Below are 24,742 nucleotides of genomic sequence, written 5' to 3' on the forward strand. Positions count from 1 at the left end.
TGGACATTGGAACAGGCCTTCGGCGGCACTCGATGACGTAGTATGCTTGAAATAGTGGCTCTGGAGCAGCCTTCCTCGACATCTACTTCCGACCCATGGGACCACCCAGTGGCCGTTTCTCAATGTCGAGTAATTAGCCACTATTTAAAGTATACTACGTCATCGAGTGGCGCCGAAGGACTGTTTAAATGCATGTTAAATGCCCAGCATTCGGCGCCACTCGATGACGTACTTTAAATAGTACTTGAAAATATTGCTTGGAACATGTCTTCCGAGTCACTTGCTTCAGAAGCGAGGCAAGAATCCTTCCTGGCATTCGGAAAACGAAGAGTGGAACAGGCTAGCAAGTGTGCAGGTGTGCGTCATATGATAGGCCCCGCCTTACATTTTCCGCCACAGATTTGGGGAAATTGGTCTGTGCATGTGTATGTGGTTCTCTCCGGCAGAAACAGGAAATGCCGTAACTGTATGTAACAATGGTTTCAAATCAGCATCTCTTAGACAAAAAAAATGTAAATTAATAACTCAAATAAAACTCCAAACATCTTTCATTGTGTTTCAAAGCTCTTTTAGTTTTAAACCTGATGTTTATAAGCTTCTTAGTTTTTGCAACAGTCTGTAAATATACACTACTTTATAATAAAATGCACACATTTACCTTTTTCTAGACTAACCACAGGTATGATCCTAAGTTAAAACATATGAGGCTATCATGAGGTTGTTAACATCGCAGTTTATCAGTGGATGTTCGCTGGAACTACTTGTTAACAGCTTGTTTCCTGACGGACACACACAGCGTTAAGACCGGCGGTCAGGTAGAGACCGGTCTCAAGTCAGCACCGATGCAGACTCGGGGTGTTTCTCAATCGCGAGGATGCTGGCTTGGTAGTCGCGTACTTCCAAGTCACTTCCTTCAGAAACAAAGCAAGTATGCTTCCAAGCCACGGCTTCGGAAAACAAAGAAGAATGGAACAGGCTAACAAGTGTGCCACTCTCTCTAACGGTTTCAACATAAACTGTACCGAAAATAAATACCTCACGATGTCTATCTAATTATGAACTTGCTTTACTTTCACGGAACACATTTTTGATGATAACAAACAAATGTAACAAAGTAACATATTGGCCCAAGCCAAAGCTCGCTTAGGTCCCCCATAAGTCTAGGGCCGGCCCTGGTGTGAACTCATTCCACAGTATGACCACAAAAGTGTTTTATACCAGGTAGGCCTACGTTTTTATTATTTATGTTCTATATCTCTAAGTGTGTGATTACACATGTTACGTATTATATATATATAATATTTATTATAGGCCACTGTATTGGTGCCGGTGCGTTAAGACCACCTCTAGTGTCGGATTTTGGAAAATTAATTTTGAGTTTTCTCATGGCAGGGACTTTACTTCCTCTTGACACCATCGGTTATTTACAAAAAAACACCTACATATACTTGTTATTGTGCTTCTGTCTTTCTGTGTCTTTTCATCTGCTCCGTAAACTCCTATTAAACATCCATGGTAAACTCCCTCGACGGGGCCACTCGCTCTCTTTTCTTGATCGCCCTCTCACGGAGAACACTTCACACACTACTTGTACGATGTGAGGGTCTAAGGACAGAGGGTGTCGTATTGTCATACTGATATTTTGTACAAACTGTGAAGTCCACTGAGACAAATGTAACATTTGTGATATTGGGCTATATAAATAAACATTGATTGATTGATTGACTTCACTGTCCCGCTTTATTGTAGGATTTCTGCCATGTCTCTACTTTAATTTGACCATCTCTGTTATTAAGTTATGGAATATAAATAAATAAGTAATTAGATACCTGACCGTTACTGTGCTCATAAAGAATGATAAGAATAAGAATAATGTGTATTGAACTGGTTTAATTAATTAGTGAGATTATTTAAGGTAATTATAGAAGCCCTATTTTATTTTGTCTGCACAGCAGTTACAATGGTCAAACTACATTGAATTGTCCCCATTTTTTCTTTAATAGTTACTAACATTAGATATATGAAGGAGATATGGACCGCAAAACAAAAAATTGCCCTGGTTTTCATTTTAAAAATCAAGTCACCGAATGCAAGTAGTTGCCTTAGCTTATTTTGTTATGAGATGATGATGTGAATTACTGTTCAAATTAGATAATGTAATAATCGTTTTGGTCTTATATTTCTTTTTTTCGGGGGGAGGCCCTTTTTCCAGTTTAGAGCAATAGCCCCTCCAAAAGTCTGTGCACGTCCCTGATAGTAGGGGTAGGATGTAGGGCGTGGTTTGGGATTGGGCTGTAGTGACCGGTCTCAGTTCTTATTATACATCCATGGTCTCAAGTCAGCACCGATGCAGACTCGCTGTTTGAGGGCTTGATAACCCACTCCCCCTCCACACTCGTTGGTTTAGAACAGCATTTAATGTGGCAGATCCTCCGCGAGAACGTGCAAACGGAGGGGTAGGGTGTAGGGCGTGGTTTGGGATCGGGCCAGAGAGTCTGAGGATGTTTCGAAGATGGCAGGTCTGAAGAGAGGGTTCTGAACACTGAGGTTATTTGGTTTTTAAACTTTACGTTTTGTTAATGTCATGTTTTCTATTTCAGGCTGTGTGTTTCAGCTGTCAATCAGCGTATCCACTGCGCCTTGTGTGTCTCAACCCTCAAGCAGCAACTCCAGCAACCAGATACAACAATTAATTACAATGTGTTGTGTGACTTGAGCTATCCAATGCGACTATTAAATGGTGTAATTGTATTCCATAGTTACCTGAAGTAAATTCACAAGCTACCCTGCAGTATACAAAGTTATTAAAACTAGCTCCACCTTTACCAGCTGTGATAACACTTAAATGCATCAATAATTATAATCAAAACATATTATATATAGTATTCTGAAATGGACCAATCTGCATAATGAGTACTTTTACTTTTGGTATAAAAAAAAAAGTATATTTTGATGCCAATACTTTTGTACTTTTACTAGATTAACATTTTTGATTTCAGGACTTTTACTTGTAACAGAGTATGTCTACACTTTGGTACTTCTACTTTTCCTCAAGTACAAGATCTGAACACTTCTTCCGCCCCTGGTACTTAGGTAAACAACAAGCTTTAACCTAATTTTCTTTCAAACAAGACAAAACAGCCGTCCTCTGAGCTTGACAGTTACATCACTATCTATATACAGTTTAGCCTGAGGAGAGACGCAGGGACCGTCTACAAAGTGCAACGCCAGAAAAAATTACTACAAGAAATACTCAATAACTTCCCTGTTGTTAGAAAAATCTCATTCAACACCGGCTTGAGTTTCAAAATGAGGATACACGCATTTATTATCCTTGAAAGAATGGTACGGAAGTAGTCATCACATACAGCATATGGTACAAGTTTCATTCTTGTAAGGATAATAAATGCATGTAACCTGATTTTGAAACTCAAGCCTGTGTTGAGTGACATGTTAAATAACACCTGCCATACAGTGTAGTGCTACCAAAATCATTTTGAACATTGGTGGTTGGCAAATCATTGAACATTTTTTAAAATTATTTTAAAATTATATTATTTTAGTTGCTTAGGCTAACTCAGGGTTAAGTGATTTTTTTTTACCTGATTCTAAAAAAAAATGTATGACTAGTATAAAAATAAACATTAAACTTAAAGGAGACCTATCATGCTATATTTAAATGATATAGTGTATGACCATACCTATATAAGGTATATTTATACATTTTATTTTTCAAAATACCAAACAGATCATTTTTTAGCCATGCCTCGTTTCGCTCATTTTCGCTCTATTCCAAGCCTGTCTTTGAAAATTCTGAGCAGCAGCTGACCACGCCCCCCTGCAGAAGAGGGGGGCATGAGCCGGCGAGAGTCACGATACCATGCTTGCTGTGATTACGAGTGTGGAATAAACATGTAATCTCAGAGCAATGCATGTGTATGTATGTGCATGTGTATTCGAAAGAAAACCCTGTCTACTTAAGGTAGTCATTTTCTCTTATGTTTATCTTAGACTGGCACTGGTGTGTAATGGCAAATACAACAAGTGTGAAGTGTAATATGACATATTGTATGTGTTGGTTATTAAAGGCAAGGATTACACTCCGAAATTACAACAGTAGTTGTCAACAGAAATGAAAATAAAACTATTCAAAGTGACTGACATCCCCTTCTAATCTAAAGTACTTTATCAGAACGTAAGCATGGATCACAACAATTTCCGATGACTTTTTTTGGTGTACTGAATACATTATTTTTGCAGCTGGTGAGTTTTCTGGAATGTGATTATGCATTACTAACAGTCTCGAGTCTTTTTTTAAATCACTCCTCTGACTAGCACACTCCGGTAGTCCGGCATGGTAGTGGACTGCTATGTTTCCACTGAGTCTGTTCTCCAGGGTCACATGGGGTGTACATTGTCCCGAGTATCCAGGAGCGCAGAGTGGTCGCCCTGGGTCACAGCGAGGGTGGCCTGCTCCGGCAGCAGGCTGGGGTCTGACAGTATGGCCGTGGTGGTACTCAGGAGACGGAGAGAGCTCAGAACCACTGAGGGGACATGCAGGAAAAACAAGAACATAGAGTACAAGATGGGAAGTTACATATGCAGTGATAGAATCAAATGTTGGATGTATTCTGTGTGCATGGAAGAAGCAGTAGTTGTGCACTCACTGGGTCTTAAAGCAGGCAGGGAACAGTGCTGGTCCAGCCAGGACAGAGTGGAGCGGCACAGGTCCTCCACACTGGCTGTGGACACCATCCCATTATAGGACTCGAACAGCGGCTCAATGATTATACTGAACTGACGCTGAGTTGAGGAAATAAGACGATAAAATGTAGAAGTTCATGAATATTCTTCAATAGGCTCAAGCACCTAATGTTACTGATTTGATATTAAAGGGTCAGTTTACCAACAAAACTATAATATATATGTTTCCTCTGCAGAAATGTTTGCGTTCTCTGAAATGAAAGGGAACTAGATTGCATTTGGCTTTTGGTGCTCAAATCATCCAAATCTCCAGATATCATTATTCCATTATTCAGGATAATCCAGAGACCTTGTTGTGAGTAGGAACAATGTTATTTCTACCATATAAACGTGCAGAAGGAAGTATGTTTCTTCTCATAGATGATAGGCTCATTTTAACTTTTTGGGGGCAAAGTTATTTAATCGATGTCCATAGCAAGTTACTTTATAGTGTTGAAAGGCTGGTGTAATTCTTTCTAGTTGTCTTTTTGACCTCCCTATCCTCATCCCAAGCCCTTTGGTTCCTAATGCAGACGAAACTTTGGAAAAAACAGGTAATAAATATGTATTTTCTTTTAAATTGTTCAGTCATTTCCTATAACAGTAGCTGTTTTTAAATCAATTGTCACTCAAACAGGAGTGAAATAAATTGGAGACTTTCTTCAGCTGCAAATTGATTTACATTATATTAGTTGGGAAAGATAGTATTCACAGTACGAGGAAAGTGTATGTGATGAACTAAAAAAAAACATCATCCAGTGCAATGCTGCTCAAGAATTTCTGATATCACACTTTGGCCACAGACAAGTCATGTTATTGGGATCTATTTATTGTTGGTTGCAGCTTTTTATTGGATTTGTTCAACATAAGAGTCTATATTTAATCATCCAGCTTGTTCTTCGACGGTATTTTCCAGATAACATAAGCAAGTGAGTGCTCCATTGTTCTGGAAGGAAAACTAATGGTCGATAAAAAAGTCAATTCTCATTGTTGAATAGCTATGTCTATAGAGGCAACAAAGTGAGCAGTCAAACAAACATTACAAGCGGCTTTCTTGAGTGTATATTAAAAAGAAAAGACCCTTTTGGATATTTCAGCAGTTAGATAAAAGCACTATTCACAGTACCAAAATGTAATCTATATATTTTCATGGAGAGAAAACACCCTGCAGGTGTTTTTGTGCAACACACAAAGATGATAATCTAATATTCCTATTTTGCCTGCAAGATAACGGCAGCAGTGAGGGGTTGGGTGATCATTAAGGGAAGAGTTATGGATTCATATGATATGCTACTGGCATTTGCAACACAGAGGCATTTATTTGATCTGCCTGATTACACTGAGACTGTCCCATGAATTAGGAGCGTAAAGTAATTTATATACACTGCAGGATAAATGATAGCTACATTTCCCTGCTAGAAAATGTCCTCCCAAATATAGTTACTACCACATTGTGGATTCAAAAGGCGACATTAGGGGGAAACAAAATTCCATTTGAAGAAGTTGATGCATGGTGCAGTAACTTACTGTGATAGACACATATTCAACATCTTATTAATATGAATACACCATAGTATGTATTGTAATATACATGTTGTATAATGCAGTAAAGTGTTTTTTTACATTTTTACTGTCTTTTTGTTGTATTTTATCTCGTTTAGTCTTATCTATTTTATTTGTATCTCACGTTCTATCATATTTTATAATAATTTTCACTTTATTTTACATTTTCATCTATGAAGCTAAAGACGTTTTTAAGTTGTGTTTGTGGCAGCGTGATGTTTTTTAATTAACATCTGGCAGATTTACATTCATAAGGATACGATCCAGAACTTCCAGTTTTGAAGCGTTTGTGTCCGGACGTACTCCCGGAACTTCTGCCTCATGTGGTCGAAGCGCTGCCGTGTGATGGGCACACCGGTGGCCGGCAGCTGCTGCTGGCACACACTGCAGGAGGAGAGGAGCTGAGTCAGCAGAGCAGTGCATCGTCATATCAACAGGAAAAGACCACCATGTGGTGTTTAGGGATAGGTTCACCATTTTCCACATCTGTCTAAACCCTTGTGCATCACAAGGACATTTTTGGATTTTTAAATAGGAATTGAAGAGGTTTTTTTTATGTTGGAAGTTCAACCTCAACTCCTTTAATACTTGAAAATATTTCTATAGCAATTTTCTAAAGTGGAAATTGTTTTCCTCTAAGAAGACGAATAGGAGCTTTTTAAACACTACACAATTATGCCAAGCATTTAGCTCACAGAAATGTTTTGTAAAGTTTGTAAAACAATGGTGGCACAGAATGCCATTATTAGGATTATCATTCAGAGAAATAATTAATATTTGCCAGTGATGATAAGGATTTATGTTGGTTGAAAGATTCACCTCAATGAAAGTGGAAAATAATATTAATATATTATTTTATGGCAGATTTTTGACATATACATTTTGTATAGTTTTAAAGTGTTGCGAAAGGGAGAAATCAGGTCCCCATATGTACATTAAAACCATTTATTTGTTGTTTGTCTAGTGTAAATTCTGCCATTAGGAGTTCCCCTCCTAATGTGCTTCCTATGTAAGTGGTGTGACGACAAAATCCACATTCTAAAATATGTGAACCTGTCCTTTAAATTAAATGATTACATCACATTACATGTCATTAAGCCTGTTATCTACGTATATACACTTCAGTGCCTTAGACATAGCTTCTGGAGCAATTTGGGGTTGAGTATCTTGCCACAGGATACTTTAACATCTGCCAGGGATGGTATCGAACCATTAACAATCCCATTGGAAGAGCCCCATTTTCCCCCTGAGCCACTTTTGCCCCAATATTAACCAAAATATCCATCCAACTCATGTGAATATGCATGGAGTAAGACGCACACAGACATACGGTGGAGTGTGTTTAAGGTCTCACTTGATGGCAGAGTTGAGGAGCTGGATCTCGTCTCGGAGTCTCTGAGCCTCGTCGTGCAGCTGAGCTCTCTCCTGCTGCATCTTACTGATATACTCTGCCGTCTTATGCAGTGTGGTGGCTTTGCTGATCTGTGCCAGCAGACAGAGGATAACCACATGTCACCAATACACCTCAACAATACACACATATTTAAAATTACTGTGGTAAGTTCCTAAGCTGTATTTACATCTCATTTTCAGTTAAACAGAGCAGCAACTGGTCTATTCCTCCTTCCTGAACATCTCTCTTTAATATCTTTAACGGTACCTTTATGCTTGGCTGAGAGCTGAGTGTTGTCACAAGGTTATGTAATGTGTCGAATCCAAGTTTGATGTTGAAGCGTCTCTTCTGCTCAGCGGAGATGTGAGTTATCCTCCTGGTCTCTGTTTGCTGCAGATAACATATGCAGTGAAGAATTATTCATCACACTTCACACCCATTTTCATATCCTTATTTAGCAAAGACTTGATTATATAATAAAAACTCAAATTAGACGCTGTGTCCTACCTTACTTAATTCTAACTTTCCGTGTCCTGAGAAGCATGTGTGAGGGGACTCAGGGTTGGAACCTTTATCTAAAGGGTTCGGTGGTGACGTTTGGCCTGGATGTCCTGGGAAATTAACTAAAACAAAAACAGATATCATAATAATTACACGACCTGTATTACAAAAATTACTCCATACATAAATAAATAGGCCATTTATTGTACGATAATAATATTCAACTTAAATATAGTCATTATATCTGGAATTATGAAACAGAAATGTTGTATTTCTGCTTGAATTGTCTTTTGACTAAATCATTCAAATTGAATAACTAGGTTGGTAAATGCGAAAAGGTTTTTTTTTTTTTTTTAAATCATAAAATTAAGGGGAATATGAGGAATTAATAGAAATGTAAGTAAATTAATAAATAGGGAAATTAATAGAAAGGTAAGTAAATAAATGTGCAAATTAAAACAGCAATTATTTTGTCAAAATGTATTTATTAATGCCTACATTTATTTGTAATATTATTTTGAATTGTTTTTCTTTTAATTATACAGTATACATGGCTTCATTCAAACTTAAAAAACAAGCTTCCTCTTATCTCGTTTTTTCACCTTCATTTGATGAGAACATCAAAGAAGAATCCAAAAATCATCCATGTGTTGTCAGCATTTAAAAGGCGCAAAGACATATAACTTAACAACCATGTTCTCATTCACCAGTCAGAAGAAGACATGATCTCTGATTGCATCTGGAAAAAGCGAGATGTTGTTACACTGAAATGTTAATTTAGAGCATTGAGCAGTATACCTGTGAGGCTGCTCCTGTCCGTGCTGTAGAGCTGGACAGGAGAAAGTTCCTCAGTCTTGGGGACCAGGAGGGCCTTGCCGGTGGGCGTGGAGCCGTAGCTGAGCAGGGCCGACACCGCGGAGCCTCTGGAGGAGCGGGCGTGGGGTCCGCTGTGACCCAGGGGGGAACTCTGGCTGTGCAGAGGGGTCAACATCTGGATCCCTGCAGGCCAAGCCCCTCCGTGTGTGATGCTGCTGGACAGCTAATAATAATACAAATACAGTTGATTATACAGAGCACTATTACAAAACTAGAGAATGCAATTCTTGAAGAAATTGCTAGTGGGAATGCTTTATGCTGAAAAGCTGACGCTAAACTGCTATGCTGAAATGTAATGTGTAAGAAGAAAGTGAAGAATTTAGATTGAAATGATACATGAACACTGGGGGCTTGAATGTGTGATAAGAGAAGAAAGTAAAAAGGCTTGGAAAAGCAGCAGAATATTTGAACTGCAAACGTTTGAACTAACTTGATGGCGAATGATCTGGCTTCATGGCAACGGAATTTGATGACACCCCATAATACGCTTAGATGTGTTGATGGCTGCATCGTTACCAAACCTGTGAAGTTTTGGGCCATTTCGAGCATTTTAATTGAAGTTGTGAGAAAACCGTGTTTCATAGTGAGCATTCTTCAAATGTCGTTGCCTTGGCAACACATGCCAAGGCAACGGCATTTGAAGAAATCTTAAAACTGTCAAATAGATGTCTTCACGGCTGGAATATTAGCACACGTGAAGTTTGAGCACTTTTTGACAATTTTCGTAGGAATTATAGCAATATCGTGTTTTACGGCGAGGGAAGCGTTGCCATGGCAACAGCTTTTGAGGAAAACTCACTAGTGGCACATAGACATGTTGAAAGCTGGACCATTAACCATTATGTAAAGTCTGGTGCTGTTTTGACCCTTTTCATAGGCGTTGCGACAACATCGTGTTTTATGGCGAGGGATGCATTTCCATGGAAACGGCATATGGTGAGATGTCAGATTTGACATAGAGCTGTTGAGGCATGGAGAGGTGATATACAGGAGAAGATTGTGGGACGACAGGACCGTGTCCATTGGAGTTACAGCGACATTGTGTTTTATGGCGAGGGATGCGTTTCCATGGCAACAGCCTATGGTGAGATCTCAGATTTGGCGTAGAGCTGTTGAGGCATGGACCAGTGATATACAAGCTAAGTTTAGGGACGATCGGACCGTGTCCATTGGAGTTACAGCGACATTGTGTTTTATGGCGAGGGATGCGTTTCCATGGCAACAGCCTATGGTGAGATCTCAGATTTGGCGTAGAGCTGTTGAGGCATGGACCAGTGATATACAAGCTAAGTTTAGGGACGATCGGACCGTGTCCATTGGAGTTACAGCGACATCTTGTTTTATGGCGAGGTATGCGTTTCCATGGAAGCGGCATATGATGACATAACAGAGATCAAAGGCTTCCATGGTGATGTGCAGTAATCAGTGAGAGGAGAGCATTTTCATTGGTCTGAATGAGAGATAAACCTCTAACGGCCCATACACACGGCGGCGTGCGTTGTCGCTTGCCGGCGGGGGGGTCTGAAACTCGACCAACAACCAATCACATGAATCTCCCGCCCCAGACACCCAAGCACGCGGTTTGATTGGCTAGAGCTTATACTGGCATATGATTCGATTGGCTGACGCCTCCGACGAAGCGTCAAAAGTAGAACATTGCTCTACTTTTGCAGCGAGCACCGCGAGAGAAGCTACGCTTTGCTCCCACAATGCAGTTCGGCGAATCGTGACGTCACCCCATTCAAAGTGAATGGGCAGAAGCGTTGAAGCGGCAACGCACGCTGCCGTGTGTAGAGGCCGTTACGGCCCGTCCACACAGCGGCGTGCGTTGAAAGCTTCACCATTCACTTTGAATGGGGTGACGTCACTTTTCGCCGAACTGCATTGTGGGAAGCGACGCGGAGCTTTGCTGGCGTGGCTCGCTGCAAAAGTAGAGCAATGTTCAACTTTTGAAGCCTCGGCAGAAGCGTCAGCCAATCAAATCATATGCCAGTACAAGCTCTAGCCAATCAAACTGCTGCTTGTGTGTCAGGGGCGGGAGATTCATGTGATTGGTTGTTGGTCGACTTTCAGACACGCCCGCCGGCAAGCTTCAACGCACGCCGCTGTGCGGACAGGCCGTTACATGTGAACGTTTTGTTGAAGAACCGTAACAGATATCGGTGAAATTTCAAAGCGTGAAACATGTCAAGGAACTTGAGCATCTGAAGTGTACTTTGTGTGTATTCAATGTGGGAGAAGAAGAGGCGCAAAATAACCCGGCGGAATAATAAAGAATTTCGTGCGTAGCATAACAGATAGTGGGAATGCTGTGTCAGCATTCCCACTAAATAATTAATATGGGCAAAAACACATGGTAGAAAAGTAGGTAGAGGGAAAAGGTGAAGAGAGCTCAGTCAACATGTTAAGTAGTTACAGGGTACAATGATATGGTGAATCATAGTGCAGGTAAGCTTAGCCTAGCACAAAAAAGGGAAACAGCTAGCATAGCTCTGTCCGATGGCAACAAAATCACCTATGCGGCTATGATGTTTGTTTAATACCAAAACAGATAGAGGCCAAATAACAGTTTGGCATAAAATACCCCCTTAAATGTATCTTTCAATTTCAATTTTTGTACAAGCCAGTTATCAAGACAAATGAACACTGCTCTTGTGATACAAAAGGACAGCTCACCGAGGGGCTTGGAGATGATGGCCTCTGACCTTTTGGTTGTAGAGTAGCATCGAATCCTAGTGATGGCTTCCCTGAAAGCACAAAAACATATAGTTATTTTTTTGTGACAGAAACATCATCCCCCTACATGTTTTAGATAAATAACTGTTGTTAGAGACAGTGAGAAGTGACTCACTTTCACGGGACTTTGAAGAGAGCAGCTTAGCCAGGCAGCTAGTGGGTGGGGGTGCAGTGGACGGGGCTGCAGTGTGGCCTCCCGTCCTCCCACCCCCTGTCTTCTGCTTGTGCTTCCCTGTGACCCCTGAGACAGCCAGCTGCTCCGGGACTGAGAAGCAGTGTGCCGCTGTGACAGAGGGCAGCGTCGCCTGGTAACTGAGAGAGTGGCAGGGACTCTGGGGGTAAGTGTCCTCTGTGTGAGGGTAGCCGTGACCCTGGTGCACGGAGCCCTGGGCCCCCGCTGTGGAGGCGGTGTGAGTGATGACAGTAGGGGTCACGCTGGTCGTCGTGTAGTAACCGAACTTGTGGCAGGGCAGCGGATACAGAAAGGGGATAGTGGAAGAGGGCGGCTGCTCAATGCTGCTGCTGAAGGCTATAGAAACAGCTGGATCAGGGTATGACTGGTGTCCATAGGGCATGCTGTCTGAAATCATGCTAGACGTGTGGTATTCACTGCAGTCCTGGCTCCGCCTGGCCTGGTCTGACTGGGTATTGGATGAGGAGGGCTGAGGCAAATTGTCAGATGACAGATTGGGCTAGAAAAATAAAGATTTAATCTATTTTACTCACCGATCAATAACAATTCCACCAAGATGCACCACAGAGCGTCACAGGAAGTCATTTCTGCCTGTGGCCATCAATTTAACTCCTCGTTGATGCATCAGCACTGTGGGTCAATAAACTGGAACTAGGACTAAATTAACAGCAGTCAAACCCGTTAACAGTGTGCAATTCATCTAATTAACATTAAACACCACTGTATGTATTATAATAAACACATTTGAGTCAAATGTGCAAATTCTTTCTTTAACTTCTTGTTGTACATTATTTCCTATGTTTCCTTTCTTTTATTGCACATTCTTACTTTAAGTTATTTTATTTTTACAGAAAGACATTTTAAGGAAAGCAAACAGTTTAAGGAAAAACAGTTGTCACTACATAATATTGCACCCCTACTCATTATGCTAAATCCTAATTAACTTTACGCTTACATTCATTTCTTTTTAATATAAATAATTTCATTCTTTTTTTAAAGTATTTATCTTTTAATTAATTACATAAAAAAATCAAGCATTTGTCACTTTGTCAACTTCCTCAGTATAAATAACGATTTCTGATTTACTATTACTAGCATTAGCAAATATGATTTTTTTTCTGCAGCATTACATGTAACAAGCAGGAGGAGCTGTGAGCAGCAGTACCTGAGCCAGCTGGCTGTCGATGAGGTGCTGTGGAGTTGTCCCCACGGGGGAGGAGAGGGGGGCAAACGCTGTGCTGGGTGAACTCTCAAAATAGCCACAGTCAGCAAAACTAGTCAGCTCAGAGGGCTGGCCCCGGAAGTTCATAAAGATATCTACAAAATAAAAACACACACTGTTAGGCAGACTTTAAAGTATGAAAAAAACAAACGCAGGGAATTATTCCATTATCCATTTGTGTACCAGGGGAAAAAGCATAATTTGTGTTACTGTTGTCGATTCATATACATTACAGACAAATAAAGATATGACAGAATTTGTGACGTTAATTGTTTACAGATAAAATATGATCCTTCTGTTAAGATTGAATAGAGAAATGAAATCCTACTTCGAATAAATCATGGTAGCTTCTAGTCCAATTTAGAATATCGTGTAAAATATCAGCTTCTCTTAGGTGAAATGACTATTACAACAACAAACAAACAACAAATGTCACCTGCCACTTGTTTTCATAAAAATAAAAATGTACTTATAAATGTTTTCCTAGTAAGAACGACAGGAGATAAAACCATTTAAATTAGACTTAGAAAATAGATCGGCACATTTAATTTTCTTGTTTTTGATGCCTCTCAGGGCTTCTGTAAGTCTTTATGATTATAGGCAAATGAGGAATCCAGGTATGCCAACACAATAATCCCAACTCTTTCCATTTTGGCCAATAAGGTGGAATATAATTGAACATTTCAGACATTCAAACAAAGAAAACAGGAAATAAAAACACAGGGACAAAACATCTATCAACAAGTGACCAGTGCTCTGCGTGCGGCGGTCATTTAAGTAATTTACTGAGTATCTGCCAGGTCACATACTTCTGGAAACTGTCCCTGCCAAGCTGCCATCTGTGCTATAAACTGTGTCTGCACATCTGACGGCACAGAAATCAAACCAGGTTTTGACCAGCTGGCAATGTTAACTTTAATCAATCAACCCTTGATTTAGATCCTATGGAGCCATAATTCATAAATATCAGCCTTTGATCCAGCATGATGCGAGCTCTGTAGACAAAAATGTGTGGCGCAATCTGAAAATACATACCAGTTGGTCTGTTTTCATCTCAGTAAAGAGGAACTACGTGGCAAGTGATCTGTATTTCCATTTCAGAGACGCACTCTGCATAAATTAAACTTGTGGCTGTGTCGCTGTGACGGACACTCACTAGCTCCCTGGATCTTGTGACCAAAACAGAGACGGACAGCTGATCCCTCAGGACCCTGCCAGCACTGTGAGAACAAACAGCCACACACAGCCACAGCCACACACACATACACACACACACACACACACACACACACACACACACACACACACACACACACACACACACACACACACACACACACACACACACACACACACACATTACAGCAGAGGGCAGCATGTTGTCTGTGGGTTACAAAGGCTGGCTTGTAGCCACAAGGCTGCTGGATTGCTTCACTGAAAGTAACACAAAGGCAAAACAGCCACTGTGCCCCTGAGCAAGGAACTAAACTCCTCACCAAACATATTCATATTTGTTTCAAATGTTCGCTCTGAGTTTCTGACTTCCTGTAGCCCTTTTGAAGTAGTGGGTCGCAATTTAGTTTGGAGGTTCATGAATACATAGGTTAAAAGCTGCCAAAAGCAAAAATAAATAAATGACCAAATCAATCAAAATATCACAAAATAAGGTTTAAAATAAACATAAGCATTAATTTACTGATCAAATATAACATACATGTATAATTTCATTTTCAGCTGCTCCTTTATTTATTAACCATTGTCATCATTCCAAAATGTATTTACTTTCCTATTTGTTTGAATAATTAAGTGTATTTATTTCTGTTTGTATTTATAAATGAAAAATAAAGATACATATATATCTGTTTGGATTTTATGTGTGTGCGTGCGTGCGTGTGTGTGTGTGTGTGTGTGTGTGTGTGTGTGTGTGTGTGTGTGTGTGTGTGTGTGTGTGTGTGTGTGTGTGTGTGTGTGTGTGTGTGTGTGTGTGTGTGTGTGTGTGTGTGTGTGTGTGTGTGTGTGTGTGTGTATAGATAAATAGGTCAGCAGGCAGACAGACAGGTACCTGGTATATCCATGAAATCATCCAGGTTAGGCTGCAGTGGAGTCAGGCCTGGCTGGATGATGTCAGCGTTGCTCATGTACGCTGCAGAGGAAGACGACATTATATCACACATTAGGAAGGTGAGTTAGTGCACCTGTTTGTGTGTCTGCTTCAATAAGTGGAATATATAACACTGAAAATCGCATTTCTGCGTAATGAGTACATGTCGTTTTGGAAATTCAGGTATACTTTTATACCTTTACCTAAAAATATAAATGCAGGACTTTTACTTGTAACCAAGTATTTCTACATTGTGGGGTCAATACTTGTACTTAAATAAAATATTTAAGTACTTCTTCCACCGCAGCTCGGACTCAGGAGCTATTTTGCAATTATTTTATCTAAATGATGAATGAAAATTAAGAAGTTTTAACCTACTCATGGCAGCTCAGAAAACACATATTAAACACTAATAATATTAAACCTCAGTGTGCTGACTACTCACGGTCGTGCCGCTCACTGGCCCAGGGACAGGGTTTCTGCGTCATGGTGAATAGTGTGTCTGAGATGTCCGACAGAAGGCAGTCCAGGTCAAACATGTGGACCTCCACCGGCGCTGCCTCAGGCTCCTGGTACATCTCAGTGGACCATTTATCCAGCTTGGCCTGGCAGATCTGACCCTGGAACACATTAGCCAGATATAAAAACATGGGATCCATTAGTGGGACTGAAAAGAAGAGTCCTCCATCACGTGACCATGTCCAATATTTGGTGTTGTGTATGGATTGTGTGAAAAGGTAGGACTCCCAAAAAAAAGCTTGTTGCGCTGCGAAAAACAAGTTAAGACCAACGGAAGCGTTAAAATGTGATCAGATACCCGTAGATATAGGTTATTTGCTAAATTGGTGGATCCATCTAAATACAACTCGCTAAAACACAATTTACAACCACTTACACAAAAGCGTATAGCAGTTGCATGTCCTCCACTATCACACCTAGTTTCTGGACATGATGTGCGATGACAAAGAGACCATTCTGTTCTCAAAACGCAGTAAAACATTCACAGAAATTGAAGCTCCAGACCTGTCCTTATTCCTCTGAGCTGCTCACCCTCTTCTTGTCTTTACCCTGCACTTCAGAGTCTCACGCCAGATTTATAGGAAAGCCCAGATTGAGCTGGAAACCGCTTTTAAAAATTTGATTCATTAACTGCTTGATTTGTTTTCTTTGAGGGAAAATAAAAGTGTATGCAAGTAGAAATTATGCAAGATTGTTTTTTGCGTATGCATGTGTGTGTGTGTGCAGTGCAATATGAAAAAGCAGTTTGGATGTATTGTTCAAAATCACTAGCCTCTTACAGGTTATCATTATTTTGGATTTGTTCATTTCTTTATTTTGGTGTTTCACCATTTGAATAAGAGCAGCAGTCTTTTGTCCCTGACCTAATTCTGGCAGCCTCACGTGTGAGCAAACAGGAAGACCTGAGGCCTCGCATACAGAAACTGCCTTGGACTCCGTAAAAAAAGAAAATATACACGCATATATTAACCACCTGGGATGGAAACTATTTACATGTTTTGATGTATTTCCTGCAACCAGGTGGTCCATTACATTAAATGATGTACAAAGTGAGATGAAAAGAAAATAGTTCCTGATCTTTTCTGGTCCCAACATGTAGTCAGGACTCTCTACAGATGTGAAGTCCAGATCAAAATTAAGGTTGAATTTGGAAGCAGCCGCGGTCTAAGCAAGGGTGGCCAAAGAATACCCCACCTCTTTCAGCCCCTGTCCTAATTTGGGATCAAACATATTTTCTACATTGTTGTTGAGATCGAAATGAAGGCCAATTCCTAAATGGGTGTTGTCAGAACGTCACTGAGAACACAGTTTGGTTGCTGGTGTAATTGCAATGCAGGATGGTCTCTTGTTTTCGTCTAGAAGAGAATGGAGATCATAATAAAATAATAAAGCCAATTAAATTTCTTATCGGAGCTTTGATAGTTTAACTTGTTATAAAGTATATAAAATAAATAACCACTCCCTTTGCAACAACAACAACCTCGGGTTTTACTGAGGTGTTTTCGCCAGCCACTCTAATCTGTGAAGAGAAAGGCGAGATAAAGCTTTGCCAACACTGAGCATAACAACCTGGTGTAGTGACCTTTGACCTGTCAACTCAGTGCTGACAAATGCCCTTTGAAGAGCCGCAAAACACATCTATAGTTACTACAGACAGATAGACAGTTTTATCTCTGGCCTGAGGTAATACCTGGGCTTCCAATGAGATTTGGATGAGATATGTGTGCATTATCCAAAGTGAGCTGTCACCAACTCACTCTCTAAATTAAGTTTCCATATGATGAAACAACATTTCCAATTACGTTTCAGGGGTTTCGTGATTTTTCCACAGTTGTGAGCAGTTCAAAAAGATATGAGCAGAGCAACGTATATGTTAAGTAGCCTACGTTAGCCTATTTATGTATGCAAGTTTAAATAAGCAGTCCCATTGTCCCATGTAAGTTAAATATGTTATGTTAGTTACATATCTGAAGTATGTGTCATAAGTAAGGAAAAGACAAAAGTTAACTGTTCGACGAAATGTAAAGGCGGGGGTAGGTAATTTTGGAGAAACCAGCTCGAGTGCGCTAGAATTTGAAAATACGCAACCGGAAGAAATCTGCCACTTCCTCACAGAGCCCCTCCTCCAACACACACGAGCGCGCACATGACCAATGAGGGCACGAGATAAGTTTGTGCCCAGATGGAAGGCCATCCAGTTACTTTAGCCGGGCCGGCTAAAATGATTGGTCGTGCTCTTTACAGTACTACGGCTTCCACAGATGACATTTCTTTATGGATTTTTTGTCAAAGCACTTAAGATATTCATTGCTATCGGGATGTTAAGAGCATTCCATGGAATATAACAAAAAGTGTATCTCGAGCCGGTTTCTCAAACTTACCTACCCCAACTTTAAATATGTAAGGTAAGTGAAGTACTTGACTTAAGTTAAGTATGTCACATTAGTTAAGTTACATACATAAGTCAATATTGAGCTTTAGTTTCACATGAGACACGAACAGCTGCTTCCTGGGGGAAAGTCCCATGTTTGTTTTACACATCCATCCACCACCATCTCCTTCCTATGCTGATTTAGGCTGATTTCGATTACAAATGTATGAACAAACAAACATAATCTGGGACAAATTAACGTGCCCTTGAAAAGTGCTTAATAATGCAGTTTTCTCTAATGGGAAGGTCATCTTTTGGAGACCTGGCTGCTGTAACTTGCGGGGTAACTATGTTTACGCAGCACTGCAGTAGGTAGGTCAGATTTGATTAAACTACATTCAATTCTACAGCTATTTCGCCTGAATAAAAATAAAACCTGAATGGGTGAATAGTTATTATCACTGCTGGCAATCAATACGTGTCAATTGCCTACAGTGCCGGACCATTACACATTTTGGTTTTGCATGTTCCTGTTTCTTATTTTCATCCTCTCAAGGCTAAATCAACATGTTAAACTAAACCCTTTAAGGACTTTGATGATCATAGGTTTAGCTGCGAGTGCATTCACAAGTAAATAATGGTTCAATCCACCAACTTCAGTTTTCAAGTTAAAGAAGCACATCTTCATACCTCTTGAAACATTGATAGAATATCATCCTTCTTTTTCTGAAGCTGCAAAAGATAAAAAAGGAACACTGAATAAATAAATATCACAGCATGGCTACTTTAAGAGAAGTTAAGAGACTGCTCATTCGATAAACACAACAGAGAGAACAATATGAAGCTTAAGATAAGGAAATAAAATGGCCACTTAAACGTGAAACTCAGTACAATACGTGATTCGACAAATCTTTAGGTTTATTGCGATAACACATTCATTTGATAACATGGATAAAATAACCCAAAAGAGTGAGGTCACTATAAATGTACTAGTATCACAGACTCAATAAAGGTGAATAAAATGCCACAAAGTAAAGTAAGGTCATCTAAGGTTTACTGAATGCCATAAATACACCTGGGTAGTTATCAAAATAATATTGAGACGCTGTAGCGGGATACCTCGGAACACTACAGAGCACACTTGGAAACAATGTGACCTAGAGGCATTGAAAACATACCCTTCCCTAGCAGATGTAATTCAGCACTAACAGTCATTGAGGAGGTGCAAACAGTACGCTCTGCAGGAGCCACACAGATGAAACCCAGTAAAGAGGTTGAGTATAAAATGGTGCTGTGATGACTTATTTTTGTAGAACAACCAAGAAGTAAGCATTGCAAGGACTCTCTCAACAAATAGCAATACGATGTTCCCATTGGATTTTGAAATATTGCTGTTTGACATGTTTATGAGACTTACACATTTTGTTCAGCAGGATAATCTCCACATATAAACACCGCTTTTATGATTTGTTTTGCATAAATGCAATAGCCAGAAATCAAAAGCTAACGTTAGGCTATAAAGGAAGTGCATCACCGACTCCCGGTTGCGCATCATCACCGCTAAGCTAACGACAGATTTGTGTTTGGCATGAGGGCGTTTAGCAGTCTCATTTAGCAACTGTGGTTTTAAAACACTAAGAAGCTGTGCACGTTCACGAGTGGGGTATTTACTGATGTATTTTATGTCGAACAACAAAATGTGAAAATCTCTTCTGCTTGTGTTAACCACAGTCCTTATTTCAGGCATCTTATCACAAACACATTCAAAAAGAAACATGGGAAGAACCTGAAGTGCTCAAATGCTAACTTATTTCCTGGTTTCAGGACTCATTCCTGCACCACTCTATAAACCTGTAGTTATGTACTGGAGACCAAAACCAATGGTTGTTTAGATATCAGTTTGGACCAACATTGTTATATACAGAGCCGCTTGTAAAGCAACAAAATATGCAAGACATATCATTATTCTAAAATGAGTGCTCACCCTCTTCTTATAGTAAATCCTCCATTTGTGATACTCCTTGATCACCACCTCAATCCTTCTTTTCCAGTAGCTGCCCTCTAGTACAATTGCCTGTTGACATTATGCAGAAATACCAAGCATGAGACTTACATATCCAACTTCACCAGTGTACAATACAATAAATAAAACTCAGCTATATACAGTTTACCCATTTATAAGCTTAGTTTAAAAGAATCCAGTTTAATCAGCCGGGTTCCATTGTACAAATGCAACCCTCTATTTCAAAGTTTTGGAGAAAACTCAAATATTTGTAATCTGTACAGATTGACTTAATTCAATACTTTAGACAGGGCATACTATACCACTGTTGAACTGCACATATATAAATATAAATACACAAACTTGAAATACTTAATCAATCAATACTTGATTTGATTGTGTTATCATTATTTTGTTCTTGGGTAATGCTGCTTTATTTCCACCTATTGTTGTGTGTAATTGGTTTTAATCATTATTCCTGAAATGTTTTAAGTGCTCTGTATTTTAGCTTTAAAAACATTATTACAAATCCATGGCCTCGTTCTGAAACTCTCTCACCTCAGGCTTCCGATGCGAGTCGGCCTCTGAGCCCTCCAGCGGTGTGACGAACCCACACACTGGGTTCTTCCTCTTCTCTACATCTAAACAGCAGATACAGAGTTGTTCAAACATATTTCATTTGAACTTGAATACTGGAGAGGTGCTGAAGGCGATGCTGAGGAGGTAAAGAGTGGTGGACTCACACTGAATGAACCAGGCTCTCCAGATGGCGTTGTTCAGACGGATCTTATCTCTCCACAGCAACCGCAGACCCTTAAAAGACTTCCACTTGGGAGAGACTATCTTACCACTGGAAAGAAAACACATAATCTATCATAAAAGATACAATGGAAAACAGGCAATATACTTATTTTGTAGAGACACTTCAAAAAGGTTTTCAATGTCTTATCATAAGTGATACATTTGTGTTTCATGGTAATATCTATTAGTTAAAGTAGAACTTATAAACGCCAAACTTCAGAGATGTTCAAGAATCATTTGTAGCCTGATTTATAGACCTAAGATTTTTAACAGTGTTTTCTGATTTTTAACATTGTTTGCTGATGTATAAATCCCCTCATGGAAAATGTTATTCATGCGTCAATAAAATAAAACAATAATTTAAAACCAGGCTTTGTACAATGTTCAGATTTCTGTTCTGGAAATCTATGCAAATACACATTTAATAGGACAATTATTTCCATATTCTAACTTAACATTGTAGAAAAAGCACAATGTTGAGTTATCAGTCTGGCTAAAGGTGATATATTACTTAACAAAATGTACCTTATACGCCTATAGTGTCTTAAAAACAATACGAGACAGGTGACTAGATTCTCTTTAGACCAAAGTGGACACAGTGGAAAATATTCAGTAGCCTCACCCCCTCACTCCCTGTCCTTATTTTGATTAATAGTGACCAATCAGCTAATTCAGCAGTACAGTGCAGGCTGTTTCTCAGCGTCCCTCAGTCTGCTGAGTGCTGAGCAGAGGCCTCCTAATGTGAGGTGCTCAGTGAGTTGCCTAGAAGCCCTGGGGAATGATTTTCAACGTGGTGTTAATGGAGTGACAACGCTGCGTGCCCCACACTCCAAAACAGCAGAGACAGTACATTACTTAAAAAAACAAGTCTGGTTAATGATAATTCTGTGCAGCAGAGCAGCACAAATAGGGTCCTTCACATAATACTGTTTAAACCTTACAAAAAGCACTTAGATAAAACACCTTACAGTAAATAATGAATACGTTCTTCAATATAAAGCTACTTTATAAAAAACAAAACCTGGGTTTATTGTGCAACTATCTTTCAATTATATATTTTTAAACAATTGCACAGGCAAAGTGTTCCTTAGGCCAAAGGTTTATTGCACCTCTTGTTAAAGCACAACTTAAGTTTAATTTAAAATTCTCAATCACATGTTTTTAAAAGAAATACAATATAATAAGCACATTCTCAAATGAGCATGGTGTCAGGATCTCCTTTCCCTCAGTTACACTGTAACCTGACAGCGCTGCCAACTAGAATCAAAGTCCAGTTTTCAGTGAAGATTTTCCAAGAGGTTGCACAAGAGATTCTTCCAACAGACACGAGTTACAAACCAACAATATCAGTCTTTTAAAATGTTATTGTGGAGGTTTTTCATGTGCACTGTGGGTAGTTTGTGTAACAGAATATGCAATGTTTAATATACAAATGTGCACTATTTCATCATAAAACGTTAACATGAAAGTGACCCTGGTTTCTACTTGCTTATTATGCGTTAATGTACAGGAAATCAAAAAGAAGTAAATGGGATTATGGTTCAGAAAAAACGTATTATATGGGGATAATTTGCAGTGATGTTAAGTAGCCTAGCTAAGTATGTATGCTCAAGTATAAGTACAATTCTGAGAGAGAAATACCCAAGTAAGAGAATAGGCTACTTGGGTATTTCAATGTTTTGCTACTTTGTACTTCTACTGCACTACAATTCACAGGCAAATAGTGTACTTTTACTCCAATACATTTATTTTATACCTTTAGTTATCTGAGTTGGACTAATTATATTAAACAGTTAAATAAGACTTTAGATACACCTGGAGTAAATCCATAAGCAACCCTGCAGCATAGTATACAAGTACAGTCTACAAAGTCATTCAAACTAGCTGCACCTTTACCAGCTTTGATAACACTTTAGTGCATCAATAATCATAATCAAAACATATCATATTATTCTGAAATGGGTTTTTAATGCAGGACTTTTACTTGTAACAGAGTATTCCTGCACTTTGGTAGTTCTACTGAGTACTTCTCCCTCTGTTAATTTGCAAATGAAAAGCAGCTAACAAGTGTGAGCTGTGTGTACTGTATCCTCCTGTGCTGACTACATACGGGGACTCACCTGTAGGCCAGGGACATGCAGTCGAACAGGCGGGTCAGCGTGGGGTCTATGCTGAGGCTCCCGGAGCTGAGAGGACCGTACCGGTACGTCTGGCACCACGTCAGGTTCACCGTGTCGAAGTCATAACTCGTGGACCCGCCGCTTTTCGTCCTGCGCGAAAAGTCGTTGTGGGGGGACGACACCATGAAGTGTCCGCTGTGAATGACCTGAGTGCGGGGGAAGGCGCAGGCGGACAGCCCGGTACCTGCCACTCGAACCGGCTCTGCCTCCGAGTCCGAGGAGTCCAGGAGCTGCTGGCTCTGACCGGAGGAACACGCTCTCCCTTTGCCCGCCATGGTTCGCTTTCACTCGGTGTTGACTGTCCGCAGAACTGTGAACTTTCTCCTCAACTGACTCCCCCCTCCTCCCCCTTTTCTCGAGATATTCCAAAAGGAACGCCGCTTGATAACAGCACCGAGACCCGCACCCTCCAGCTGACAGACATCTGTGGGTCTCCCTCACAGCTCAGCGCGGGACGGTGTGGATTGTTGAGCAACAGCTTCTATCATTATGTCAACTCCATGAGGTGGTAAAGTCCTCCTCACCACCAATCAATGAAGACTAATTATTAATAGACCAAGCCTTGTAGAAAATATTGTTATTGTCTGGAGTCCTCAATATTGGATTAACATCTACTGTACTATATCAAACTCCAGGTTGGCATTTTTCAACTAAAATATAAAACTATATATTTGTATAGCTAATTTTAGAATTGAAGTACATGAACTCATTAATGTCATCAGGTAAACGTTTGTCTTGAATATTTCCATATTTAGCCAGTTTATATAAAACATAATTCATATAGAGATATTAGGATACTAAACAGATTGTAAGGAAAAATCCGTTCCACCTTTACCAGTTGCGAAATTAGTGATGCTTTTACACATTAGGCTATTGCTTCAATAATAATATTGTGAAATGGTTAATTGTCCATAACTTTTGAATATATATTTGATACCGATGCTTTTAGACTTTTAAAGATTTTGAATGCATTTGTTTTACAGTGGTATTGCTTATTTTACTTCATTCAAATATTAAGGAGTATATTAGAGTAATTACGTGTTAAACTAAACTAGGAGGACATCCTTTTAATTTCAAGTAGCCAGGTGTGGAAAGTAAATTAGAGCATTTACTCAAGCACTTTACCGAAAAGATAGGTTAACAGGTTTTTTAATTCATGCTAAAATAGCAAGGCGCCCATATGGATATTGAAACATTTCCGAGGGATTACTAAACACCAGTTGCACTTTCGAGTCAGGCGGCGCATGAAAAAAGCTATATGTATTATTTTCAAACGTTAAATCAAAGAATATCAAATGATTAATTAATCTTAATTAACTAAACTTGCAAACATTTTGAATAACCCATGTAAAAAAAAAATGAACAGGGAAAATGTTGCATTTCTTACAATTAGAGAAGAAACATTTGGCCTTAAAAGCTGAAGATACTTTGTTGTCTGAAAATGGGCTGAAACCAGTGGACATATGTTTTAGTACCAAGGTGTTTGGCCTGTTGTGCATTTAAAAGATTTACTTGACATAAAAAAAATGATAAATCATCCA

The 24,742-nt window shown here is 39.7% G+C and overlaps 1 protein-coding gene across 3 annotated transcripts; it reads right to left on the reverse strand.

Annotated features, from left to right (window-relative positions):
• Window positions 1-4,049: 4,049 nt before the first annotated feature.
• LOC117538512 (carbohydrate-responsive element-binding protein) lies at window positions 4,050-23,667 on the reverse strand. 3 transcript variants are annotated; one of them, XM_034204275.1, is made up of 17 exons: window positions 23,142-23,667; window positions 20,964-21,070; window positions 20,779-20,861; window positions 20,203-20,292; window positions 18,909-18,950; window positions 15,774-15,948; window positions 15,290-15,370; window positions 13,171-13,322; window positions 11,928-12,504; window positions 11,753-11,823; window positions 8,999-9,236; window positions 8,207-8,322; window positions 7,967-8,089; window positions 7,661-7,788; window positions 6,567-6,690; window positions 4,668-4,797; window positions 4,050-4,544 (listed from the first exon to the last, which is right to left on the reverse strand). In XM_034204275.1, exons 1-17 carry the CDS (start codon window positions 23,474-23,476, stop codon window positions 4,399-4,401), a joined length of 2,718 nt encoding a protein of 905 aa, XP_034060166.1. In that variant the 5' UTR covers window positions 23,477-23,667; the 3' UTR covers window positions 4,050-4,398. The 3 variants fall into 3 exon arrangements, with proteins under 3 accessions (XP_034060166.1, XP_034060165.1, XP_034060167.1); XM_034204274.1 differs by having other exon boundaries at window positions 8,999-9,239; XM_034204276.1 differs by lacking the exon at window positions 18,909-18,950 and having other exon boundaries at window positions 8,999-9,239.
• Between the last annotated feature and the right edge of the window lie 1,075 nt (window positions 23,668-24,742).

This window comes from Gymnodraco acuticeps, unplaced genomic scaffold, assembly GCF_902827175.1.
Source record: "Gymnodraco acuticeps unplaced genomic scaffold, fGymAcu1.1, whole genome shotgun sequence".
In the NCBI taxonomy this organism is placed as follows: Eukaryota; Metazoa; Chordata; class Actinopteri; order Perciformes; family Bathydraconidae; genus Gymnodraco; species Gymnodraco acuticeps.

Coding starts and splice junctions, on each gene's coding strand:
- LOC117538512 (XM_034204274.1), bottom strand. CDS start 23,476: ATGGCGGGCAAAGGGAGAGCGTGTTCCTCCGGTCAGAGCCAGCAGCTC. Junction 20,293..20,778: donor ACTCGCATCGGAAGCCTGAG/GTGAGAGAGTTT, acceptor TAATGTCAACAG/GCAATTGTACTAGAGGGCAG. Junction 11,824..11,927: donor CTCTTCAAAGTCCCGTGAAA/GTGAGTCACTTC, acceptor TTGTGCTTTCAG/GGAAGCCATCACTAGGATTC.